Source organism: Typha angustifolia, chromosome 8 (genome assembly GCF_048772165.1).
Source record: "Typha angustifolia cultivar Huaian chromosome 8, ASM4877216v1, whole genome shotgun sequence".
Classification (NCBI taxonomy): Eukaryota; Viridiplantae; Streptophyta; class Magnoliopsida; order Poales; family Typhaceae; genus Typha; species Typha angustifolia.
Genome location: NC_133246.1, coordinates 990,027 through 1,014,499, shown reverse-complemented (window position 1 = coordinate 1,014,499; position 24,473 = coordinate 990,027). Strand labels below are relative to the sequence as shown.

Genomic DNA, 24,473 nt, shown 5'->3' with positions numbered 1-24,473 from the left:
AATGATGCATACGGAGTCTTGTCCTTCATTTTTGCGATAGTAAATGAGCCTTATCTACTTTTGATCTTGAAGACATTTAGTTTGGTTGACTCTGAGTGGACCACCAACTAATCAATGCTATTTGAATAGTAGTTTGAAACAGGAGCTTGGAAATGTTTCACTGCTATTTAAAGTATCATTGCTGCTTCTAATTTTCCCCTTTTAACATGTCTTCTCCCGTAATCATAGATAGCAGGCAAAAAAAGAGTATATAGTTAGGAAATATTTCCTAATCTCTTAAAAAAAAAATCATATAAAAGGAGTGATACTAGAGATTAAATCAGACATTTGGTATGTGGAGTTCTGGTGGACCATGCTTCTTAATGAGCTATCCTGTGCTAGATTAACTTGCATGAGAACCACTTGATTAAGACTATCAATAAATTTAAGATTAATTTTCATTGGGATTGAAGGGAAACCTCCATTCATTTAATCTGGTCTACGACGTCTATTTGACCGGCATAGTTTCTCCATGAGAGCAAATTTAAAGTTTGCAACCCATTAATGGCTAAAATCGATCCACAATTATGTTAAACAATTTAAACGAGAAATATATATATATATATATATATATATATATATATATATGCGACCCGACAACAAAAGAGACAGCTGCTACCGGATATGTTCAATCCAAATAAATGCTTATAAAAGGTAAAGCTCTTTTATTTGTTGAGCTTTCTATTTTTGCTTACCAAATATTATGTACGTACTTTTGGTCGTTATCGTGTCTCTCCCTTCCATCGCACACCCACAAAATAAACCCTCCAAATCTTAGTCGACATGAGTAAAATTTTCAACTCATTGGAGGGTTGACTCAAACCTAATCATGCCTCCTGTGCTCCCATCCCACTGCTATCTCGTGGTTGGAGAAAGATTTTATTTTATTTTTATTTTTATTTTCCTTTAAAATATTTCTAACCTTTTCTCCCATATATTTATTAATCCCTCAATTGGTAGTCAAGATTGGCATGCCAAGGTGGTAAAATAAAGAATATAAATAAAATAAATAATGGCATGTAAGGTCCAATCTTATGTCAAACATATGCTGAAATGGCTGCATGCAACTGATATACTGAATAAAATACATGAAAAATGCATCAAAATTTTGGGTTGAAGTATGAACATAAGTAGGGAATAGAGTTTCTTTTTCCGGATATAGGATATATTGCAAGTACTAAAAACATTCACTCTGCGTGGCAGTTGCCAGTTGCCCACTGCTTGTTTTCAGAATAGGCAGTGTAGCATTATCCAATTTTTTTTTTAATTTTTAAGGTTGGTCCATGTATTAAACTAGGGTTTTTCATATTTATTATTAACAAAATTAGGAATTTATTGTAGGAATGACTATTTTTATATCTATTAGTATTATGAAATAAGTGTAATAATTATTATTAATGTAATATAAAATGAAGGGAAAAAGAAAAGAAAAGAAAAGAGAGTAAATTGGTAAGTAAATTATTGTCCGATGTAATTAATTTATATTCTAGAATAGAGCTATATTGATATTTAATTATTATTCTGGAATAAAGTATTGTACTGTAGAATAAAAGGACCGGGGAGTAAATTTAAATTTGGTATAAAATATTTTCTTTTAAATTTACATCCCTCATTGTATATAATATAATTTTGAGCCCTTCACACATAATTCCCCTCCCAACTTTTATTCCCTCTCTTCTCTTCGGAATGGACTAATACCACCCACACCAAACCAATAAATAAACGAACCAAAAATATTTATTATTTCGCTCTCACATTTTTTGATATATGCCAATAATGATAATAAAACCAGAGTAGCCTATATAGTAATCTATTCCTCCTACCTTCCTCTCCCTCTTTTCTCTCTCTCTCTCTCTCTCTCTCTGCTTCCTTTCTCGCCTTTTCCTCCTCTGCCGATCCGAAACCTATCTCGCGAGGAAGGAGAAAGGGAACAGCGTAGAGATGGTGGAGACGCGGCGGAGCTCAGCCGCGGCTTCGTCGAAGAGACCGCCGACGCCGCCGACGGCTTCTTCCAGCACCCCGCGAGGGTCTAAGCGCACCAAGGTCGGATCTTTCCCTCTCTTTGGGGAGTGTCTTGGGGTTTAAGCTTCTGGGTAGTGATTGTTTTGTGGGAATTCTGATTTGGGTTTTCGGGTGGATTGTTGGAGTCCTCAGGTGGAGGCAGGGGTGGCATCGCCGAGAGAGGATTCTTTGAATTCGAATCAAGAGCCTCAAGGGGTTCCTTCTGATCTGGCTTCCCCTGCCAATTTGGCTGAGGAGACGGCTGCCGCTGCGCCTGTGGAGGAATTGGAGCAAAGCACCGTTCTTGGGATTTCTTCTCCTCCGGGTGGGTTTAAGCATCTTGTTTTTGCATGAGAATTTTCTTGGGCGGTGTCAATTTTAGATTTATTGAGTTCTTGATGCATCCTTTTTTTTTTATTTTTTGTTTATGGGGGTTTTGCAGAAGGCCTGCCGGGAGAGACGGAGCATGCCGTGAAGATTCTTGAGCAAGTGGACTTTCCAAAGAAGCGGGCCGGGAAAGGTCGGCCTTCTACCGTTGCATGGGGGAAGCTTCTCTCGCAGTGCTCTCAGGTTGGTCGGGAATAAGTATTTATGGTTTTTTTATTAGGCTTCTTGCGGACCTACTATTTTCCGGTAATGGGTGTTCAGAATTCTGTTATTTGTGTACTTTCATGTCAAATTTTTTGATCTTTTCCTAAGTTTCATACCTAGATGTACTAGAAGTAGCACCGATTGCAGATTTTGCTCTTGAAGGTATGTCTTTGGTCTCAACTCTCAATTGAAGTAGTATCAGTAAAACTCAGACATGGAACACTCTGGGGATAATGTGGTCAATACGAAGATTTGCTTCTACGCATTCTAGATTCACCCAAAAATTGTGAAATGCATTGTTCGAAATATTTCTGAGCAGTGGACAAGGATTCTATTATCACTACTGAAACATTTGATTGCAAGAAACATCGTGTTGGCCTACATCACAAATTATGAGGACCCCATTACTTGATTCATGATAGATTGGGATGGTATCAACTATCAAGCCAATTTATACCACATGCGCATGATTCGGAACATAGTTGAGATTTCTCATCACAGGCAAGTTAATGTAGGTGTAGGTGTTCCTTAGTCAATTCAAGAGATCAATATCACATGTGTATGATTGGAACATAATTGAGGTCTCTTGCCCCAGACGAGTTAATTAGGCATGAACTCTTACATCTTTTAGATTTGAATCTGGTAAACTCACTTCCATTTGAGTTACCCTAAGTGTTAGTGTTAGGAATGTACATGCCAACTGGAATTAAATGCTAGATCTAGCTCAGTCATTGGATTAGGAAGTGAGTATAATTTGATTTAAAGATGGATTCTTTCTCCTATTTCTTGTAGGAACTCTAATTTTTTCTCTTCCTAGTAAAGAGTCAAATTTGCAGTGTTAAGTGTTACACTTGTAACTTGTTCTTTAATGCAATTTATATTTAAGTTGATTTTATTTCTTATTTAAAGAGTTCTAATAGTGATAGTTTGGCTAGATTAGTTATTCAAACATAGTGCATTCATTCAAGAACTTGTTTTGTCTTTCTTCTATATTCTTCCATTAAAACAAGTACTATTGCAATATTTTTCTCCTCTGTTGAATGTGTTTGGTATGGATCCATAAAGTATAACATTGGTTGTTTAACTTTCCTTCCTTAAACCAGATTACAAGTAGGTCTTTACTGGGTTGAAGGACTTCGAACCTGATCCAAATTTGACGTGACTTGTATCTTAACCAAATTCCCCACCCCTAATTTACCTTCTTATCTTGTCAGTTTTTGTTGAAAATCCATGTAATGATTGAAAGATGTTCTGCCATAAGAATGGTCGATGAAGAGCCTAGTAAACATTGCTCGTCTTAGTTAGCATGTTTTAGAGCATTAGAAGCTGCTACCATCTTTAGCTCTCAATTATGAAATATAAATCCTCCTACCCTAGTAATCATTTTTCTTAAATAGTTTACCTTTTTTAATGTGTTCTTATTTTCCTAATGAAATCTTAACAATGGCTCATTTTGTCTAGAATCCTCATCTTCCTATCTGTGGGTCTAATTTCACTGTTGGTCATAGTCGGAAATGCGATTTGCAATTGAGCGATTCGTCTGTTGGTACGACTATATGTAGATTGAGCCAATCTGAGGTACGATCTTATTAATTTCTTTTATAGAACTGATTTGGTCCTCACAAAATTACATGCACTAATTTCAATGTTAAACCAATTTGGCTTTTTAACTTTCTGTTGTTTGTCCTTTTCCTTCTATGACAGAATGGTGGCGCATCTGTTGTATTACTTGAAAACTTGGGCCCTAGAGGAGTTGTACATGTAAATGGGAAGATCATTGAGAAAAATTCTAATGTTATATTGACTGCAGGAGATGAAGTTGTTTTTAGTTCATCAAGAAGACATGCTTACGTATCCTTCTCAAATGTGTGCGCTAGTATCTTGCATTTCTTCTGCGCTTGTGATTTTGAAAAATTTTGGGCTTTTTTGGTGTGCTATTTTATGAGTCAAATGTCTCTGCGTCTCTCCCTTCTAACGGATGATCCTTTCTTCCCTTTTCATGGCGTGTCAAATTATAAGGTCATATAAATTTGATGAGCTGTTTGCGTTAGATTTTGAGTTTACATGATTATGAACTATGAAACATCTGGCCCCAGATAATTTAAGGGGTTCAGGTTATCTATATTTTGGATAAGGAGGATAAATATTGTATGCCAATTAATTCATTGGTAATTGATTTCCTTGATATGTCGATTAGATTTTTCAGCAACTTCCTGAGGAAAAATCGAGTAAAGCTGCTTTGTCTTCTCCATGCAATATCCCAGAGGGACAGCATGCCCCTCCCAAAGGATTACATTTTGAGACCAGATCTGGAGACAATTCAGCCACTGCTGGAGCATCAATACTGGCATCTTTGTCGACTTTTAGAAAAGATCGTTCAGCTCTTCCTCCTCAGGCACCTAATGGTAAGATTACCCAACAAGAACTTTCCTTCCTTTTAGTAAGGTGCATTAGGGAGCTCTATTCCAGAGTGGACAATCGATCACCAGAAAGTGTGGTAACTGAAATGATGCTCGCTTGGGTTCTTCTGGCATTGGTTTTATTAGTTATGTAGAAGAAAGTTTTCACTTAACAAACAGTTTTTTAGTTGCTTACCTTAGAATATGACTTGTAAAATTATGATTTTGAGTTGCCTTGTGATGTTTGCAGGACCTTCAACTGACCTAGAGTTGGCCGGGAATGCTTACCATATGTTAGAAGATCAGATGCAATCCCCTGACTATTTTGACTGCCCAGCAACTTCATCCTCTGTTAGATGTCAAGTCTTTAAGGATGGTCTAAAACAGGCTATTGTTGATCCCAGTGACACCCAAGTTTCTTTTGATAGTTTTCCTTATTATCTGAGGTATGGCTTTTATTTTAAATGGAACTCTGCAAATTACACTTTACATTTTCACTTTCTTATGGTTTGAACCTGCATCATTAGATTTTGTAAATAACACTTTACATTTTCACTTTCTTATGGTTTGAATCTGCATCGTTAGATTCTGTAAAGCAACCACACCGGTGCTTTAGCAGACAGACCCTGACTGGGGGTTAGAGTTAACCTTGCATTGGAAATTTACCTAGTTACCGTATGTCAGATATATGAATGCAAACTTAATCTTAACATTTAATGTGCATGACTAAAGTTGACTCAACCAATTAACCCCATTAGACCCTTTACAGTTTAAACCCACTAACCAATGTTACTTTGAAAGGGAGCAACAGATATTAAGGATCAGATCAGTTAAGAGGTTTCTTAGTTTTTTTTTTTTTTAAATTTTCTGTGATCACTTGTTACTGATGTCATTGCTGTGGTAGTTTGACGCACGTCAGACAGTTATATATTGTCTATTTATCCTTTTGTAGGTGTTAGAGTTAAGTCAGTCAAATGTGCCATACATAGTCTTATTTCAGTTAGGTATTCGGATATGCATGATAAGACTCTGAATTGAAGCTATTCTAGTGCTAGGATGATGTCAAAATTTTTGATTGTATAAGCTTCCGTTGCATTATGCTTTCGCATGAGACATATTTGTACTTTATGAGTTCAATTGCACAAAGCTGGCGGGCCATTGTTGTAATTCTATATTATAAGTTATTTTTGTTTTAAGTCAATATTTTCTGGTTAATTTTTGAAAGTTCTGGCAGGATTTTGTGTTAAAAGGTTTGCTCTGGGCAATTTTCCAAGTTTGTTAGCAGGATTTTGTCTTAAATAATGTTTTTGGCTGCCATTATGCACATATTGCTTGGTTTACATTGCATGTATTGAAAGCTAGGCTGTTCTCAAGGTGACTTGCATGTCTACATGCAATCACTTCCATCTGCGGTATGATTAGTGGTCAATGCAGGCACAAAGCCACAAACACATGGACTTATTTCTTCTTAGGATGAGAATTGATTGTTCTGCTAATTTCATAATTGCCCAAAATATATGGTAGCTTGCATTGTTTCATTTTGTTCCATGAAATCAGAATATCATTCTCACTTTAAAAGTGTATTTTAGAGTTTAGACTAATATAATTGTGATATGTCTCTGCTCTTTTTATCCTTGTCATTGATGTTTTTGTATACGTGTTCTGCTATATTGCTTATTTTCCTAGAACAGTATTTCCATTGCACTAGATTTCTCTAAGTTGGAGTATAAAAATTTTCTGATGCATCAATCTTCTTTAACATTTTGTCTCCTATCCAGTGAAAGTACAAAAAATGTGCTTTTATCATGTGCATTTGTTCACCTGAAATGCAAGGAATCTCTTAAATTTACCAAAGACATTTCATCTTTAAGCCATCGTGTGCTATTATCTGGTCCAGCAGGTATCTTCTTTGTTTTGTTAATTTAATGCTATTATGTTCATCCCATTTTGAATGCGACCTGATGACAAATTTACTTCTGCTAACATTTTTATAGGATCTGAAATCTATCAGGAAACTTTGGTGAAGGCGCTTGCAAAGCACTTTGGTGCTAGATTGCTTATAATAGATTCCCTCCTGCTACCGGGTGTATGCTTTTTTCCCTTGATTACTGATTTAAGTTGTTGTATTTTCTGCTATACGACTACTCTAGTATGCAATGATGCATCATTTTAGATTGTTTTGCTTGTTTGGAATGCTGATTTAAAGATATAACTGAAGTCACAAATTCACAATCATATTCTTCTTGACAATGTTTTAGGGACAACCTTCAAAGGAGTCTGAGCCCTACAAAGAAGGTATGTGGAAAGATAAATTATGTCTCTTTTGTAATGAAGGGCCTGCACTACCTCATTTTTCACAAATTAAAAGACCAGTTCTTTTATGGATGCTGTGTAAATTGTGGAGACATCTACATACTTTATCCTGCTTTCACCTTTGATGCAGAATAAGGACTATCAACATATACTCAAATGCCTGCCTCTTTAAAGAAGAGATTTTATGTCTCCATAAAATATATCTCAGCATTTTCTTACTGAAGTCTTTTGCTTGTGCTCTCTTGTGCGTCTGTGCTCTCTTTTGCTAGTAAAATTTCATGATGCATTTTATTGATCTAGTGCTTACTTAATTAGGTGACAAGGTAAGATATGTTGGGCCTCTACAGTCAGCAGGAATTTCACTTCAGGGTCAGAGGTATGACCTAACCAATATTGCTAATTTTCTAATATGATTATCCTTTATTTGTCTATGTTCTACAGGATCTTGAGACTTTGTTAAGTTAATTGCTTTTCCTAATGCTATCTAATGTCTTGCTTTGGTGATTTACAGAGGTCCAAGTTATGGTTATAAGGGGAAAGTACTCCTTGCTTTTGAAGAAAATGGCTCCTCGAAGGTTGGAGTTAGATTTGATAAGCAGATTTCTGAAGGTACTGATCTTGGAGGTCTTTGTGAGGAAGATCATGGTTTCTTTTGTTCTGGTGACTCTCTTATCCATCCATACCTTTCTCAAAATTTTCCTGGAGAAAATAACGAAGAGCTATGTTCTTCTTTCTGGTTTTATAATTTTTCTTCTCCGTTACTGATCTTGTTGACCTCCTTCTTTCCTTTTCTTTTTATCTCTGATCAGTGGATTCTCTTCATCCCGACATTCCTGGATGGGAAGATACCGAAAAACTTGCCTTCAGTGAGCTACTTGAGGTTGGTCTGTTGTTTCTTCACATGTATATCAGTCTTCGGTTTCTGTCATTATTACTTACCAAACTTGTTACTCAGGTTGTCTCCGAAGAGAGCAAACATGGTCCTTTAGTACTCTTTCTGAAGGACATAGAAAAATGTTTGGCTGGAACAACGGATTCATATCAAACTATGAAGGGTAAGCTTGAATGTATTCCAGCAGGCACTTTTGTCATTGGCTCCCATACCCAGGCAGACAATCGCAAAGAGAAGGTAACATTGGGGACCTCTGTTATTTTCATTTTAACCTTTTGTTTGTTGTTTGTAGAAGTTGGATAATTTTTCATCTGTATTCTATCTGCAGTCACATCCTGGCAGTCTCTTTCTTACAAAATTTGGGTGCAACCAAGCTCTACTTGACTTCGCTTTCCAGGTAATCTCTAGTTTTCCAACAAGAACAAATGAATCTTTTCATTGGCAAGTTGTTTGTGTTTGTTTGACATGAACTAGGTTCTTTTCATTTTATTCAAGGAATGATTTATTGGTAATCCATGATTATTCTTAGTTTCCCACCATATTTGACAGTAGTGTTATCCGGTCAATTAATTTTGATTTATATGTTCTCCTCCATACATCGCTTTCCTTGTTTCCTTAAGTAAAGTTATAATTTATAAATATATGGTGAAGCAGGATAACTTTAGCAGGCTGCATGAAAGAAGTAAAGAAACTCACAAGACAATGAAGCAACTGACTAAACTATTTCCGAATAAAGTTACTATTCAACTACCACAGGTAAGTCCTTGGCATATGCAGCATGGTAAGTATACCTATATGACATTTGTGCTTGTATAAAATATAAATTGTGATTTAGTATTACAGGATGAGGCCCAACTTTCAGACTGGAAACAACTTTTGGATCGTGATGTTGAAACCATTAAAGCAAAATCCAACATTCTGAACTTGCGTTCTGTAAGTTGTGATATTCTATATGGTCAAAATAAACCTGATAATCTGGTTCTTACTTGGGAAAGAAGTATCTTTAGATGGATATTTGTTCTCTCTCTCTCTCTCTCTCTCTCTCTCTCTCTCTCTCTCTCTCTATATATATATATATATATATATATTTTTTTTTTTTTCACCTATCCTTCAACACTTAGGTGAAATTTGCTATTCTTTTGGGTGCTTTACTTGGGTGTTTTATGTTTGTGCAATATGACTGCAGAATTGCTTGCCATGCCCATGCTATATGATATCACTGGCTTGGCTGAAGCTTGAGTGCTAATCTTGTGCATCATCTTAAGTGTGCTCCACTTTTAATAACTTATTGTTTATGCACATGTTTGTATGTATATATATATATATATATATATATATGTAGTTTAGAAGCACAAATCTCCTTTGTCAAGGAACTCTTTTGACCTTAAGATTGTTTCAGTTTACAAGAACCTCTAGATCTTTCAATACCATGTAATGCAGCATTAAACTAGTACTTGATTTTTTCTTTGCTTATGCAAATCACCAAATCTCCTTATCCTGACATTTTGGCTCCCATTTCAATGATTCAACTTTAAGATATTTTTAATGGAAAGGACTAGAACAAACCTGCAGGAAGTAGTTAAAAAATAGATGATATAACTTGTTTGATGTAGAATGTTGCAGCATTGTGTGCTGAATAGAGGAAAAGATCCATATAGCTCAATGAAAGTAACCCGAGCTGAAGATTTAACTGTTGCTATTGTTGTTGTGCTTCCCTCAGTGAGACTTAGTAGTTTAGGACACTACATGCTTTATCAATCATGGATTTAACACATTTACTGTATATTGTATAATACTGAAGAACTGTTATAGATTGAACAAATGCATTAGCCCTTCCATCAGTTTTCCCCTATAAGGTGCAGGCGTGCTTTTTGATAGAAGTTTATCTGTACCTGCCACTTGAGCTTGATAAAAGCATGGCGTTTGGTTCTTTCTGTTCATGCCTCTACACAATTAAGTAGAGTACATTACTAAATGTTTTTTTGTGATTATATGAAATTAGAGATGTTACCATCAATGTATTACACTTTTCTGTTGGTTTTCCATCAATTTTGTAATCACTAATTTTTAGAAATTGAATGTCTGCAACTTTGTTAATATCTGCACTATATGTTTTTCAGTTTCTGAACCGCGTTGGTTTGGAGTGCAGTGATCTTGAGAATATATGCATTAAAGATCAAACACTTACAAATGAAAGTGAGTATATTCCTTAGCTTTGTTTGGAATTCCTTTTGATTATTCTGCTTAGTAGTTAGTACTATCTCTTTTCTGATCTTGGGTTGATTTTTAGGTGTGGACAAAGTTGTTGGTTTTGCTTTCAGTCATCATCTCAAGAAAGGTGAAATTCAGGCTCCAGCAAAGGACACTAAGCTTGTCCTTTCTAGTGAAAGGTTGCTTTAGCTGCTTTCACATTTTCTTCTAGAAATTTTTGGCTTCTCCATTTCCTTGAATGCTAATGCTAATGTTGGTGGCCATTGCAGCATTAGACATGGGCTTGACATCTTAAAAAACATCCATAATGATGCTAAGAGTACAAAAAAGTCGCTCAAGGTGATATGTGCAATCTCTTATGCTGACAAATATGCTGTAATAGTCGGGATGTTTAAGTTATTGTGTATCTATATAGGTGGTTTTACTTCTATTGCAAGTTACACATGCTAGTAGAATATTTTCCTATGGATGTTGTAATTCCAACTTTTTTTATTTTTTTTTGCTACTCATCTCAAACCATTAATTGATTCTTTTCTCACCATTTGTAGGATGTGGTTACTGAGAATGAATTTGAGAAGCGGCTTCTTGCTGATGTCATTCCTCCAAATGAGATTGGGGTTACTTTTACTGACATAGGAGCTTTAGAAAATGTCAAGGAAACATTAAAGGAGTTGGTGATGCTTCCGTTGCAAAGGCCTGAATTGTTCTGTAAAGGACAATTGACAAAGGTACACACCGTTTATCCTTTGTCAGAGGGAAGAAACCCTTTTTAGGCATGTGCATGTTGTATTTCTTATGATCAATCATGTTTTGAAGTTCTAAAGAAGGCAAAACTCATAGATACTAGTATATTAGTCCTGTAATTTCAATATGGTTTATGTCATGCAAGTTGACAACTGTAGTGCTTTGCTTAAGTTTTGGACTTTATATATTTGATTTGTTTTTGGTCTTCAGCCTTGCAAGGGAATATTGCTCTTTGGTCCTCCTGGTACAGGAAAAACGATGCTCGCCAAAGCTGTTGCAACAGAGGCAGGTGCAAATTTTATCAATATATCAATGTCGAGCATTACATCAAAGGTTCTCTTTCTCTCTCACTCACTTTTCCTTTTCTGTTCCCTCTTTTTCCTGATCTAAGCCTTGAATTTAAACAGTGGTTTGGTGAAGGGGAAAAATATGTCAAGGCAGTCTTTTCATTAGCGAGTAAAATTGCTCCTAGCGTTGTTTTCGTTGATGAGGTTAGTTAATAGCTGTTGATATCATCTTAAGCAAGTAGTTCATAACGATTATCTGACAATATAATCAGAGTACTTTGTATCCTGGTACTCATAATAGCTGTGCTTCAGTTGATAGGAGTCCTGTTTTGCAGGTCGATAGTATGTTGGGGAGGCGTGAGAATCCAGGCGAGCATGAAGCCATGCGCAAGATGAAGAATGAATTTATGGTCAATTGGGATGGGTTGCGAACAAAAGATAAAGAACGAGTATTGGTGCTTGCTGCTACCAATAGGCCATTTGATCTTGATGAGGCCGTCATAAGGAGGCTTCCTCGGAGGTACCTATTCATTCATCTGATTTTTTTGGGGGGGGTGGGTACTAGCAAACAATATGTGAGATGTTTATTTTAAATTTGTCCTTCAGATTGATGGTGAATCTGCCAGATGCATCAAATAGGGAAAAGATTCTCAGAGTAATATTGGCCAAAGAGGATATGGCTAACGATGTAGATTTGGAAGCAATAGCAAACATGACGGATGGATATTCAGGAAGCGACCTAAAGGTTTGCTTAGTTTTGTTTTCTTGTTGGTAGTTGTTAAATGATGCTTTATTTAATGACTGCAAATTTGCATTTGGATTTCTGCCATCCGTGTGCAGAATCTTTGTGTTACTGCTGCACACCGTCCCATCAGAGAAATATTGGAGAAGGAGAAGAAGGTATTAGTACCTTTTCACCTTGAACTTCTTGATTATGAACTAAATGTGTTGTTCTTGTTGGGTGGCCTCTTGAGGAAGTTACATTTGGGAGTGTAGATTTGAGCTTGGTCAAAGTTTTCTTTGATCAAGCTAGCTTGAAATGCTAAATCTGAAACCAACATTCAGGCTCTATCTCATCTACTTTATTGGGAAAATTAAAAAAGAAAAAAGAAAAAATAGTTGGCTTCATGGTAAAGTAAGTAGTATAAGGGCAAAATGGCTGATTAGCAACTTGTCCGGTTCGCCTATTTTTACTTCTGATACGAAGGTATAGTCTAACCTTTTGATCTTCGGCTGGCACTTTAGTGCTTGATTCCAATATTACCGCACACAATCTGATATGATCTAATCTAATCTTTCCATTTATAGATTGGACCATCTAATTGCCAAGATGCTACTATCTTTGTTTCTATAGATTAGACAGATTGCTAGGATGAGGACTACCAATGCATGGGATAAATGAGGAAGGGTGTAGAGGATAGGGGGAGGGACTATGGGCACCAGGAAGGAATGATGTTTGAGGGGCTCAGAGAATTTTTTTTTAAAAAAAAAGATCTTATTGTCATTGGGCTTGTGAGCCTCACCTTGTGCCAAGAATATTAGCTCGTGTATGGCCATCAAAAGCTATTCCTCTTTGGTGCTGACACACACATTTATCTCTTATTGTTGAAAAACATTGGGTTTTGGTCACTTGCAGCTGAAGACCTTTTCACAGACAGTGTGCACAGCGAGGAATAGAGCGAGTTAATTAGAGGATAGGGCAATAGAGAATAAATGCAAAATAATCTCTAGCAGGTCAATATTAACCATGTTATTTTTCATTTTTATCTTCAATTCAAGGGAAGGATCTTAGATTATTTAGGCTCTTAAGGAATTTTGCTAGAATTTTCTATAAATCACTAACATATGAAACACTAAATCTTAAGAGACATGGTTGGAACTTATTCTTAATTGGTCAAGTGATACTGTGTACTTCTGTTGACCATCATCAGTTAACTTGGTTCATTGGTCTATTTGCAGGAGAGAATTTTAGCACTTGCAGAAGGTAGATCTTTACCTCCTCTGCGTGGTAGTGAGGACATTCGGTCACTAAGCATGGATGACTTGCGATATGCACATGAACAGGTAGATTTTCATAGCTGCAAAATCGAAATTTCTGCTATGCTCCTTTCTGTCTAATTTCTTCCATTTAAGTCTGCGTAAGCTTGGTGCTCTTTGAGCAAACTGATGTTTCATTGAGATGGCAACCTTATTCCCAAGGAGAGATGCTGATTTCAACATGTTTATCATAACTAGGTGTGTGCTAGTGTATCATCCGATTCCTCAAATATGGGTGAGCTTCTCCAGTGGAATGAGCTATATGGGGAAGGTGGATCCAGGAAGAAAAAAGCACTCAGCTACTTCATGTAGCATATATCTTTTTTGTACAGCTTTTAGAGCCCCTTGGCAAATTTGCGGGAAGATCGACAATCAATATAGGTTACTCCCTTTTGGGGTTTTTCATGTAAGATATACATGTTGAGTCAATTGTCATGTTAACTGCAGAACTTTGTTTTTAATAGATAATTTCGTATTTATTTCATAATTTGGCACTCTACCTGGAGGCCTATTAGCATGTAAATACACAGTGCTCTCTCCCCAAGGTGAAACAACACTGGAAGGAGACAGGGAAGAAGTGTATTTGAAGTTGGATTGTGGCTACAATTTGTTCAACTGATCATACATTTCGTTTTGTTAAACTGCTATCCTTCTTTAGATTTCTACCTGTTATGGGATTCACATTGCTGCATGATTTTATTGGACAGAGGACAGGATGGTTAGGATGTCCAGTGGCTTGGTTGCTTATCTTTTACACGTCCAAGATCAAATTTATAGTTAACTGAAAGATTAATGCTTTGTTAGTTTTAGTTTGACTTTGCTCAAGGTGTTATGATCTTATATTCTTCTGATCAAAATTTTATTTTGTGCAGACTTTCTTTACATAGCTCTGCTTGTTTGATCTCTTGTGTAACTCTTTTACTTGATGCTCTGTGTCTATACTTTTTGCAGTTTATTATTTTATACACATATAACTATGTTATGCCTTTTGACATATCTCATTCCAACATTTTAAATTTTACATACTCGCCCTCATATTTTGAAAGCATTTAAATATACTCCTCTTTCAGTCTAAACCGATAGACCTTAATTTTTTTGTAGTTAATGATGGAGAAGAATTTGGTAGGAAGATTAATGAGTGGAGATAGAGTTTGTGAAGAGTTAATTAAAATCACCTTTTTCGCATGATTTCAAATGATTTATCACCATTACTTGTCCTCTTTTCCAAATTTGATGCAACAATAAATGGCTCCCATTTGTCCGACTTCAAACTACAAACCTGGACGCGGTCAAATCTTGTCATTGACATTGTACAACTCTTTTAATTCCTCGTGTGGGCCTTTTCACAAACACCCCTTGGGCATCCAAGAATCCTCCCAATCTATCTAGTGGTGATAGATTTGTCTCCACATCCACCTCGGAATAGGAATCTAAAGAAGACAACCACCTTGATATCTTGAGACTATTATCTCTTATAAAAATGAATGGAGAATAGACGAAATGATGGTATACAAGAAATGAAACAAATTCCAAAAGCTTATTGACATCTTCATCTCTCTCTCTCTCTCTCTCTCTTCAGAAATTATCTCCTATAAAACTTCAATAAAATGGGGAAGAAAGGAAGAAGAAGAAGAAGAAGAAGAAGAAGAAGAAGAAGAAGAAATCTGTTCATTTGCCAAGAATATATAGAACACACTCACAAAAGCCAAAAGGAAGAGGGAGGACATGCAAGCTTTCACATGATATGGTTGATAAGGCCACAGACAACCACCAAACCCATGATGAGCAAATGATCCACATCGGGTTCCAGAACAAGGGTTAAAACATCTTCTCCGAGTGCAATCCCTGATGCTGTTTGCTTCCTCTTTATCTCTGCTACAATTCTTCCATCCTCGTCTTCAATCCTGTACTCCAACTTGTTTGCCCATCTAACAATCTTGTAGCATTTCCCACACCCAGCTTCAACTGTGATTTCACTAGAATGGCCTGTCCTTGGGATTCTACAAGATTTCTCGACTCTAAACCATGGCTTCTCCTCTTCAATCTTTGCACTATTGTATCGAAAACCTTCCCATCTTCCAAACAATCTAAACTTCTGCACAAGTAGTTGAGAAGAAGCCAATTAGCTTACATAGTTCATCACTTAGTTTGCAATAGAATTGATGTATTCCTCATACCTTTCGAAGTACTTTGAGCAGTGTTTTGCCACTATGATCCATGAAGTAGACTTCGTCGCTACACTTGCAATCGTAGTTATCGACACGATAAGCGATTCGACCATCAGAGTCGTAGATGGTGCAGCCATTACTATTGAAAACCAATGATTTCATCCATACTGTGTAGATTTCTCTTCTTGCTACGACGCTCATAGGAGAAGAAGAGAGAGGATGGATCTTAGCCATTTGAGGCAACTAGAATTTGCTTCATGAGGGTTGTGCTCTTCTCCTTTTATATCTCCATGGTTGAATGCCGTAGGATTACGTGTCGCTTGTGTGAATACTCCATATGAACTACATGCTACCTTAATATATATATATATATATTTCTAATGTAACAACTAATAAAGAGTAACATTATTGACGAGATGCCTCACAAGGGATAATAAAATACTCTCTCGATATTATTTATTTTTCCTTATAGCTGTTCCGGTTTATAAGCGCACGTTTATGTCACAGATTTAATATTAATAGCCGTATGTGAACTTGGTAGATCTATAACTTATGCATGAATGAATAGGCTATGCTTGATTGAAGTAAAATATCATATTAATTCAATTAAGTTTTCAACTTTAGAGGTAAACAAATTTTTGGTTGAATGCTATGCCCAGCTTCTTCTTTCTGCAGGCCGTATCATGTGGTGTACTTCTAAGTGCATCAGGTCTCTATCAATCGTCTTAATGATTGTGAATTATTAAATAAATTTCTTTGCTAATGCTGTTGCTAAATGTGGGTCAATAGAATAGAATAATTAAGATCATATTCGACCATATGTGTATTCAAGGGACCACTTCATAGGATTCTTGATGGAATTTGAACTCTTCTGATTGGGATTTATCTGGACGTATGTTTCTTTGTCTTAGGATAGAAGTATAAGGGCTAAAGCAATGGAAATTATTGAATCAATGGTTGAAAGTGTTTCTTTTATGACACTCTTTATAGTTGATTAATCTGGATCAGCATGCATGGAAATCCAATCAGAGGAACCAACACTCTTTGTCTAGGAAGAACCATTCAATTTATCTAATCCTCATGTGATCATTATGGTAATTAGATTCCCTTAATGATGTGTAAAGCGTCGTAGAATTAACTAATGCGTACATGGAATTAGACTTGATTAAGTTCATTAGGAATAAGTCCAACAACAACTATTATTTTTTTATCATTTATGAGCTCGAAGGCTATATATGAGCTAAACAAATGACTAACTCTCCCTAGATACAAAGATACTTAAGCCCCACTAATATAATAAGTTGTCTATTAGGCTTCAAGTTATCTGTACCATCGAATAATTGCTCCGAACTAAATGCTACTGAGACATGCTCCAAATCGGCCAGAGTTAGTAGGCGACCAACAACAACTAATTTTAACATAAAATCTTTCATTGGGGGTGGGGCATTGGGTAGGTGGGTGTCTATCGGGATATGCGGGGAGGGGCGGGGGAGAGTGGGGTTCATTTGCAGCTTTGGCTTTAGTGTATCATATAGTCAAAGATCCAATTTTAGTTGGGTTTAGTTTTCTTCCATCCCCTCTACTTAATGCAAAGAATTAACAGCAGTAGCTTTGATTTCATAAGGAATTTTCTTAATAGAAATTTTCTCTCATTTTCATGGTAGAAGATTTTTTTTTTTTATGTAATGAAAACTTTCTCATGTTCATTGTTCATTAAGAAATTTCTTATGATTAACTTCACCTTTTCTGTTTTTCCTGTAGGAAATTTTGTATCTGCACTTCAACCTCTCTCTTTTACATTTAAACACCACATGCACAAGTTACTGTTGCTTTTGCCAAAACAAGCACAAGAAGAAGCCTAATAAGAAAGATTAACCCTTTGGCCTTCATACAACAAGTTACAAGTTCTACCAAAAAGTTATTCTGCACTTGTTCCTCCAATTAAAGGGGAAAAAAAAAATTTCTTAAAGGTTTCTACTCAAAAGGGTCCAGACATAAGTAGTACTATCTACATGACTTCAGAAATTATCTTATGATGATGAATTCTTCTCATGATTCACATACTGTGATTCATTAGCCCTGATACAACTACTAGTCCCATGATAAGTTCGTGGTCAACGTTAGGTTCCACTACCAGGCTGAAGACATCATCTCCCAGTAGAACTCCTGAGGATGTCTGCTTCCTCTTTACCTGTCCAAGAACAGATCACGATTTAAATGACTCCATTAACACAAACAGCATATCCCTGATGTCAAAAGATTCATGGTTCTCTTTACCTCTGCGACGACGAGACCGCAGGAGTTGTCGACAATCTTGTAAGATGATTTCTTGGCAGACCCTTGCAGCTTGTAACAGATGATATGGCCACTGTCACTGAAAAATTCACAGGATGCATCGTCACATCTGAAAATTCTAGATTGCTTGACCTTGAACCATGGCTTTGGCTCTTGATGTTGGCCATTCCATCTATATCCCTCCCATCTCCCAGACACAAGTTTCTGCAACAACAACAACAACAACAACAAAAAGTTGAAATGATTCAGGTAAAACTTTTACTAATTAAGCTGTTTCAGATAACTGTACTACTACTTTAAGAGACTGCTTACCTTCTTTAGTATCTTGAACAATGCCTTGCCACCAGAATCCATGAGATAGACCTTCCGACTGCACTTGCAATCGTAGTTATCGACGCGGAAAATGATCTGGCCGTATGAGTTATAGACAGTGCAACCATTGCTATGCAAGACGAGCGACTTCATCCATAGAGTAAAAACTTCCTTCTCTGAGCTCAAGTGACATGAAGAAGGAACAGAAGGTATTGCAGCTATAGAGGAAGAAGAAGGATATACTTTCGCCATTAGAGGAGTAGAGCAAGTTGCTTCACTACGCAATGTTATGCCAGTGTCTGTATATATACATATATATATATAGATTGTTAGGTAGAGATAGGAGACCAGAGGAGTTAAAGTTACTCTAACCTCAGAGTTACTCCTAATGTAATCTGAATAATTTTCGAAAAATAGAAAGAAAGAAAAGTTTTCCAACTCAGTTAAGATATTTTCAGATATTTAAACACAAAAATGTCACATAATTCATCATGTAAGCAAACTTATCTTCTTAGCCCTTTATTCACTTTCCCTGTTCTCATACAGTATCCTTGAAATTGACAACTAAATCTCTTACATTAGGACAACAAATTTTTTCAGGTGATGCACATTCTTTAAATTCTAGGCCTAATTTACTGTGAAAATAGAATTAAACTATGTGCAATAAACCAGATTAGATGGAAACAAATTAAAGTAATTGATAGAACCCTTTAATGATATAAATAAGCCACCCAAATGCTGTCAAAGCGACACATGGCAAGAACACAATAAATTAGAGTGACTTCCAGGCCAATGAGAGGAATATATGTACTTGATTAATAGTCTTTTCACCTAATTGAATAGAAAGCTTGATGACAAACATGCTCATATGTTCACCCTTCCATGCTTATCTATCTATTTCAATAATGATGACTATTTAGGAGTCACTGCCAAGAGTAGCTAAGAATTTGTTCAGAGCTAGAGTTGTTGACGACTTTGCGAGAATGACCTGGGAGTTGCTTCTAACCCTTTTCCTGTTGCTCTTTAGACATCATTTTTCACGTTTCCCCGGCTGCTGATGACAAGGATATTATTCTAGTTTCTTTGCCATTCAATATTGAAGAGATTGTAAGGTATTCAATTTTACTTACTTATCCATTTTCAAGCAGGAAAGTTTCCTGCATAAGGGTTGATATCAGCTATCAGACTAACATCAGCTTTATAATGTTGGAGTCGTTTTATAATATCCTGCACTTGAATTTTATCTTTAGAAGACAAGGTGAGCTCTATTTCTTATAACTACTCTATAATTAATTAATTAATTAATTAAGCTTGGCAATTATGATGTAACAAGCTCTGTTATCTAATTAATCCCTCTCTTCTCCTAACAGATGATGTCATTGAATACTTCAACATCAACAGAAGAAGTATGCCATAGTACTGTAACCATATGGTAGTCTCATTACATTTTGTATTACTGAACACATGGTTTGAGTTTTAAATTTGTTTGAAAAAGTTCACCTCTTTTCAAAGTCTTCAAACTCTTCCTATTGGCACTAAACAAAGTCTCTGTCAAGCTGATATGTCCCACAGGTTGATAAGAGAAATATGTTTCACGAAAATAATATTATGTTGTGGCCTGTGGGCCATGTTTCTGCTGCCCTTTTTGAATTAGTCAAAGCACTTTAGCCACCTTTTCTAATATAAAAAAGGTGATTAGAGAGTTAATCTAAGCAGCTTAATAAGAGATGACATCATCCTTCTTGATAATTTCTAACAGCTTTTGGGCTTGCAGTAGGGCCCAGCCCAAAGTGAACTAAAACTTTTTGTCTGTCCTCGTCTCGTTCTCATATAGATCAAGAAATCAAAACTTATTCAAAGACCGTCAGGTCAGGTCACGTCAGATGCATGTAATCGATACATCAACTGAGTTGAGTTTATTCGACTCTTTTATTAACGAAGAAAGTCAAAAGAACAAAAACGAAACTAATTTTAAAAAATAAACAAATTACTTTTTATTTATTTTATGCAATTATATATTAAAAAAAATGAGAATCTATTTGTTAGTCGCCGAACAGCTGTTGTTAAAACCTACAATACTCTTTTCGAACCGGCAGGGTTGACGAAGGAGGGCATCAAATTTGCATCTACTTTTTTTAGGAGCACAATGATTGCATAAATCTAATGTTGAAAGTAGTGCTACAGCACTATTCTTTCATTGAGAATCTAAGGCACTTCTAGGTCTTCAATAATATTGCCATCCAAAATGAGCGATAGAGTGACGCTTATTCTTATCAGAATCACTTATGACATTAATTGCGTTTGGACTTTTGAAAAATACTAATTTATTTTAAAATAATACCGAAATATTATTTTAGAAAAAAGAGAAGAGGAAGTCAAGCGACAGGTATAAATAGCCTGTAATCTAGTAAATTGCGTTGGGACGTCTACTTTATGACGACGTGGCAGCACGACAGCCAACCAAATATCTTCTCCTTGCATCAAATCCCTTTCCGGCGGGGAGAAACGCGCGCCACTCTCCCCAGTGCCCAGTGTCCCTTTTCGGATTCGGTACAAGGAGAGCAGGTCTATTTAAACAACAGCTATGAAGGTCGACACGTGTCCTTCCAGGATATTTCGTTGATCGACTCTTCATCCTGTATTTATTGGGCCTGCCTCCCTCCTGACTGCGTTTTGTTTCTCTTTGCCGCCGCGGCGCACGTTAGCAAGGAGCGTAGGGATGGGGGTGATGACCCATGCTTCCGCTTTCCTTCTACCTCCGACCGCTTCCGGCGAGGTCGACGGTCCTCCGCTAACGTACTCCCTCGTGGTGCTCAACCAGAGTCTGCCCCGCTTCTCTCCTCTGCTCTGGAGCCACGGTAAACCCTTCTTTAATTGCTCTCTTTCTGGGGTTTCTTCTAGGGTTTATGCTTGCGGATCGATACATGGCTAACTGTTGGGGGGTGGGGGTGTGATGTAGAGCAGCACGGCTGCGGGTTTGTGCGGACGGAGGAGCGAATCGGATCTACGACGAGATGCCGGAGCTGTTCCCGGAGCAAGATCCTCACGATGTTCGACTCAGGTGCATGCTTTATTCTTTTTGTTTGTTTTTTTCTTCTTTTACCTTGGGATTAGTTTGTCTTGATTTAGAATCATTTTTTATTTGGTAAGATACTTTTAAGAATTAAGGGCTCGGAATGAGTAGAAACTTAGTAGATTGGAGCAAGAGAAAGATAAGTTTTTTTCCCTTTCCCCAAAAGGTGGATGTCTTGGCCCCGGCTTAGGAAAGTGATGTCAGATGAGCAAACGGAGATGGATATGCCAACGAAGGGGAATCTTTCATACAGTGAGTGTAGGAAGATTAACTGGAAAGGACGAGTATGAAAGTGTTGGGTGCTATGCAAGGAGTTTGGTGGTGTGAATGAGATAACTGACAGTATTAAAATTAAACAACCTACTTTTTCTTTGTTTTGTTTAGTTAAGCTGTTGAACTATATCTGCCTAATTTTCATGTCAAGTAGGCATGTCGTCGAGTTGCATATGTGAACTCAAATTGCGCTTGTACTTTCCTATGTATCCACCTGCAATAAATAGCATGGAGATTTTAGCATCCTACTCAACATTGTTTAAATTTTTTTTTTTAAAAAAGAGGCAAAATGTTTGGGTTTGGACTTTGTCATGATTACTATACTTCTGTTGAATCTGAGATTTGTATTGGTTGGAAGATGTGTTGTATTGGCCTGATTTGGGTATCTATGAGATAAGTGTATCAGGGAATCATGATGTCAGCTTCTTTTAAAATGGGTTTGCTTTCTTGTCTTAAACTTTCATTCTTAAGTGTATGCTTTTTCAAGCAGATCCTAAATAAAAGAAAAGAAAAAGAAAAAAAAAAGAATAATTGCAGATTGTAAAGAACAAAAACGAGATTTAGATAAAACATTCAAGTGGGAGGACTGAACAGCTTGACCCTTCACATATTATAACATGATTAATGACAATATTAAGTTTGATGCGTGTGCCGAAAATTATCAACAAGTTATGACACAACAATCTGCATATATCACATGATGAATGAGAAGATATTTGATGCATATATCCAAATTACATTTGGATATCATGGACACCATGACTACAAGTTTAAGTCCTATTTCTGCTGTATTTTGATGTGTTGCTTATTTGTTGCAAGAACTGCCAGATATTTGACCAACTTACTCCATCTTCTCTTTTAACTATCACAGGTACAAGCCAGATGTAATTAAAGGAGATATGGACTCGATAAGAGCGGAAGTGAAGGAGTTCTATTCTAATTTGGTATCTTTATATAGCTTTTCTTGCTTTTTTTTTTCGAACTTGAAAAGCATACTGTTCCCTTGGTACCGCTTACGGTAGTTGCTTTAGACATGAAAAAGTCTGCTAGACATTATCAAGATAATTTGCACTTGATTGGTGATCTTTATTCGATCTGATTGAAATGGTTGACTGCAAGGATGGGAGCATAAGTTTAGCATACACAGGTAAAGGGAAATAGCGTTCTATATGCAAGATAATGAAAATATCTGAACAGCTCATTTGGTGTTGATTTAACTTCTTGTTCTAGAAGAACTACTTTTAAGTGCAGGTTCCATTTAGATCTAAAACTTAGATTTAGAACCTTCAAAATATCTTTTAATTACTCTAAGAACTGTTTGCTAGTGTTTTTGTTGCTGACCTTACTAATAACAGAAATTTGATTACATTTTGATGGCATTTATTAAATATGGGAACAAGCAGATACATGGTTTTTGAATGTGTGCCTGATCTGCATATACATGACATAAAAGCAACAGCTAAGAACATCTTGCTTTTATAGTTATGTTCTTCTTCATGACATATATGAAAAAATTGTATGCATCATGCAAATGGGTACCAATATGATTTCTTTTTGTTTCACGTGTTTCAGGGTGTTTTGATAGTGGATGAATCAAGTGATCAGGACACCACAGATCTACACAAATGTATAACTTTCATTTGTGACCGCACACCTGCCTTTGGCAAATCTGATGTAAGCAAGATGAGGACTATGAATTCTTAAGTTGTTCTTGTCAATATCGATTTCCTTCATGATTATGCATTCTCACTAACCATTTAGTAACAAACCTTGTTTTTGTCATAGTCTATGATGTCTTCTATTTTCTCTGGCAACCCTCAACTATGATCCCGTCTTTGCCAATTAACTTCACTGTCCTTGATTTTCTGCTTGCCCTTAACCAGCTCTTTCCATACGAATCAATACGCAACTAGCAGGGTTTTTTCTGGGCCATTGGACTACCAGATAACCCTTTCTCAATTTACATTTCTTATCATTGCACATTCTGCTATAGTGCTCATACTTACATGCTTTAGCTGCAGTTATGCATTCTTGCCTCCGGGGCACTTGGAGGAAGATTTGATCACGAGATGGGAAACATCAACGTGCTGTATCGCTTCTCAAACGTCCGGATTGTTCTTCTATCTGATGATTGCTTGATATATCTTCTTCCTAAAACACATTGTCATGAGATCCTCATCCAGTCAACGGTAGAAGGCCCGCACTGCGGACTGATTCCAGCTGGTGCACCATCCATGCGAACCACGACCACTGGTCTGGAATGGAATCTGAGTCAGTACATCATCTTATGATCTTTTTGATTTGAGTACATTTTGTTTGGCAACGCTATGTTATTATTTACCGCAAGAAATTCCTCCATCTTATTTTCAGCTGAGTCTGAAATGGGCTTTGGTGGTTTGATAAGCACTTCAAATCTTGTGAAAGAGGAGAAGATTACAGTTCGTTCTGATTCAGACCTCCTGTGGACAATATCCATCAGAAAGACAAATGAATAGATTTTGTTCTTATTGTTACCATTTTTTTCCTGCATAAAAGGCATTTATTAATTTTGAATAAAAGTTCAGGTTTCACTATCGGATAATTCTTCATTTAAGCATGACTTTATGATTCTCTGATGGCTTTTATAATGTATCATGTTGTAAGCCATCAAGTTTGTATAATTCCCTAGTGGTGTGCCTAAGTACGTATTCTCCACTACTCGATGTTTTTAGTCATGATATCATGATCTTTTTCTTGTGACATATTAAATTTGTTACTGCTTTCCTTATTCCTACAGGATGGACTTCTTTTTTTCAAAAAAAAAAAGAAAAAATTTGCTGAACACTTGCACTTGAATTA

The 24,473-nt window shown here is 36.5% G+C and overlaps 4 protein-coding genes across 7 annotated transcripts; 2 read left to right on the top strand and 2 right to left on the bottom strand.

Annotated features, from left to right (window-relative positions):
• The first annotated feature begins 1,867 nt into the window (after positions 1-1,867).
• LOC140764375 (uncharacterized) lies at positions 1,868-14,173 on the top strand. Of its 3 annotated transcripts, none has more exons than XM_073102923.1 (28): positions 1,868-2,082; positions 2,194-2,365; positions 2,483-2,610; positions 4,093-4,209; positions 4,336-4,482; positions 4,829-5,036; positions 5,281-5,476; positions 6,809-6,930; positions 7,025-7,116; positions 7,289-7,325; positions 7,659-7,719; positions 7,855-7,952; positions 8,153-8,223; positions 8,299-8,472; positions 8,564-8,632; positions 8,887-8,991; positions 9,079-9,168; positions 10,356-10,431; positions 10,526-10,625; positions 10,716-10,785; positions 10,995-11,174; positions 11,401-11,523; positions 11,598-11,681; positions 11,813-11,997; positions 12,084-12,222; positions 12,318-12,377; positions 13,437-13,541; positions 13,713-14,173. In XM_073102923.1, exons 1-28 carry the CDS (start codon positions 1,981-1,983, stop codon positions 13,824-13,826), a joined length of 3,225 nt encoding a protein of 1,074 aa, XP_072959024.1. In that variant the 5' UTR covers positions 1,868-1,980; the 3' UTR covers positions 13,827-14,173. The 3 variants fall into 3 exon arrangements, with proteins under 3 accessions (XP_072959024.1, XP_072959023.1, XP_072959022.1); XM_073102922.1 differs by having other exon boundaries at positions 1,869-2,082; positions 7,855-8,003; positions 8,890-8,991; XM_073102921.1 differs by having other exon boundaries at positions 1,869-2,082; positions 7,855-8,003.
• A 608-nt stretch (positions 14,174-14,781) lies between these two features.
• LOC140765782 (protein LURP-one-related 11-like) lies at positions 14,782-15,964 on the bottom strand. Its single transcript, XM_073105014.1, has 2 exons — positions 15,692-15,964; positions 14,782-15,609 (listed from the first exon to the last, which is right to left on the bottom strand). The coding sequence occupies exons 1-2, from the start codon at positions 15,914-15,916 to the stop codon at positions 15,250-15,252; spliced, it is 585 nt and encodes a 194-aa protein (XP_072961115.1). The 5' UTR covers positions 15,917-15,964; the 3' UTR covers positions 14,782-15,249.
• A 1,510-nt stretch (positions 15,965-17,474) lies between these two features.
• On the bottom strand, positions 17,475-18,608 carry LOC140765654 (protein LURP-one-related 11-like). The gene is made up of 3 exons (XM_073104833.1): positions 18,290-18,608; positions 17,960-18,181; positions 17,475-17,873 (listed from the first exon to the last, which is right to left on the bottom strand). The coding sequence occupies exons 1-3, from the start codon at positions 18,539-18,541 to the stop codon at positions 17,739-17,741; spliced, it is 609 nt and encodes a 202-aa protein (XP_072960934.1). The 5' UTR covers positions 18,542-18,608; the 3' UTR covers positions 17,475-17,738.
• A 2,298-nt stretch (positions 18,609-20,906) lies between these two features.
• On the top strand, positions 20,907-24,470 carry LOC140766168 (thiamine pyrophosphokinase 1-like). Of its 2 annotated transcripts, none has more exons than XM_073105628.1 (6): positions 20,907-21,147; positions 21,254-21,350; positions 22,507-22,579; positions 23,208-23,309; positions 23,651-23,906; positions 24,006-24,470. In XM_073105628.1, exons 1-6 carry the CDS (start codon positions 21,009-21,011, stop codon positions 24,128-24,130), a joined length of 792 nt encoding a protein of 263 aa, XP_072961729.1. In that variant the 5' UTR covers positions 20,907-21,008; the 3' UTR covers positions 24,131-24,470. The 2 variants fall into 2 exon arrangements, with proteins under 2 accessions (XP_072961729.1, XP_072961730.1); XM_073105629.1 differs by having other exon boundaries at positions 20,915-21,147; positions 23,657-23,906.
• The last annotated feature ends 3 nt before the right edge of the window (positions 24,471-24,473 follow it).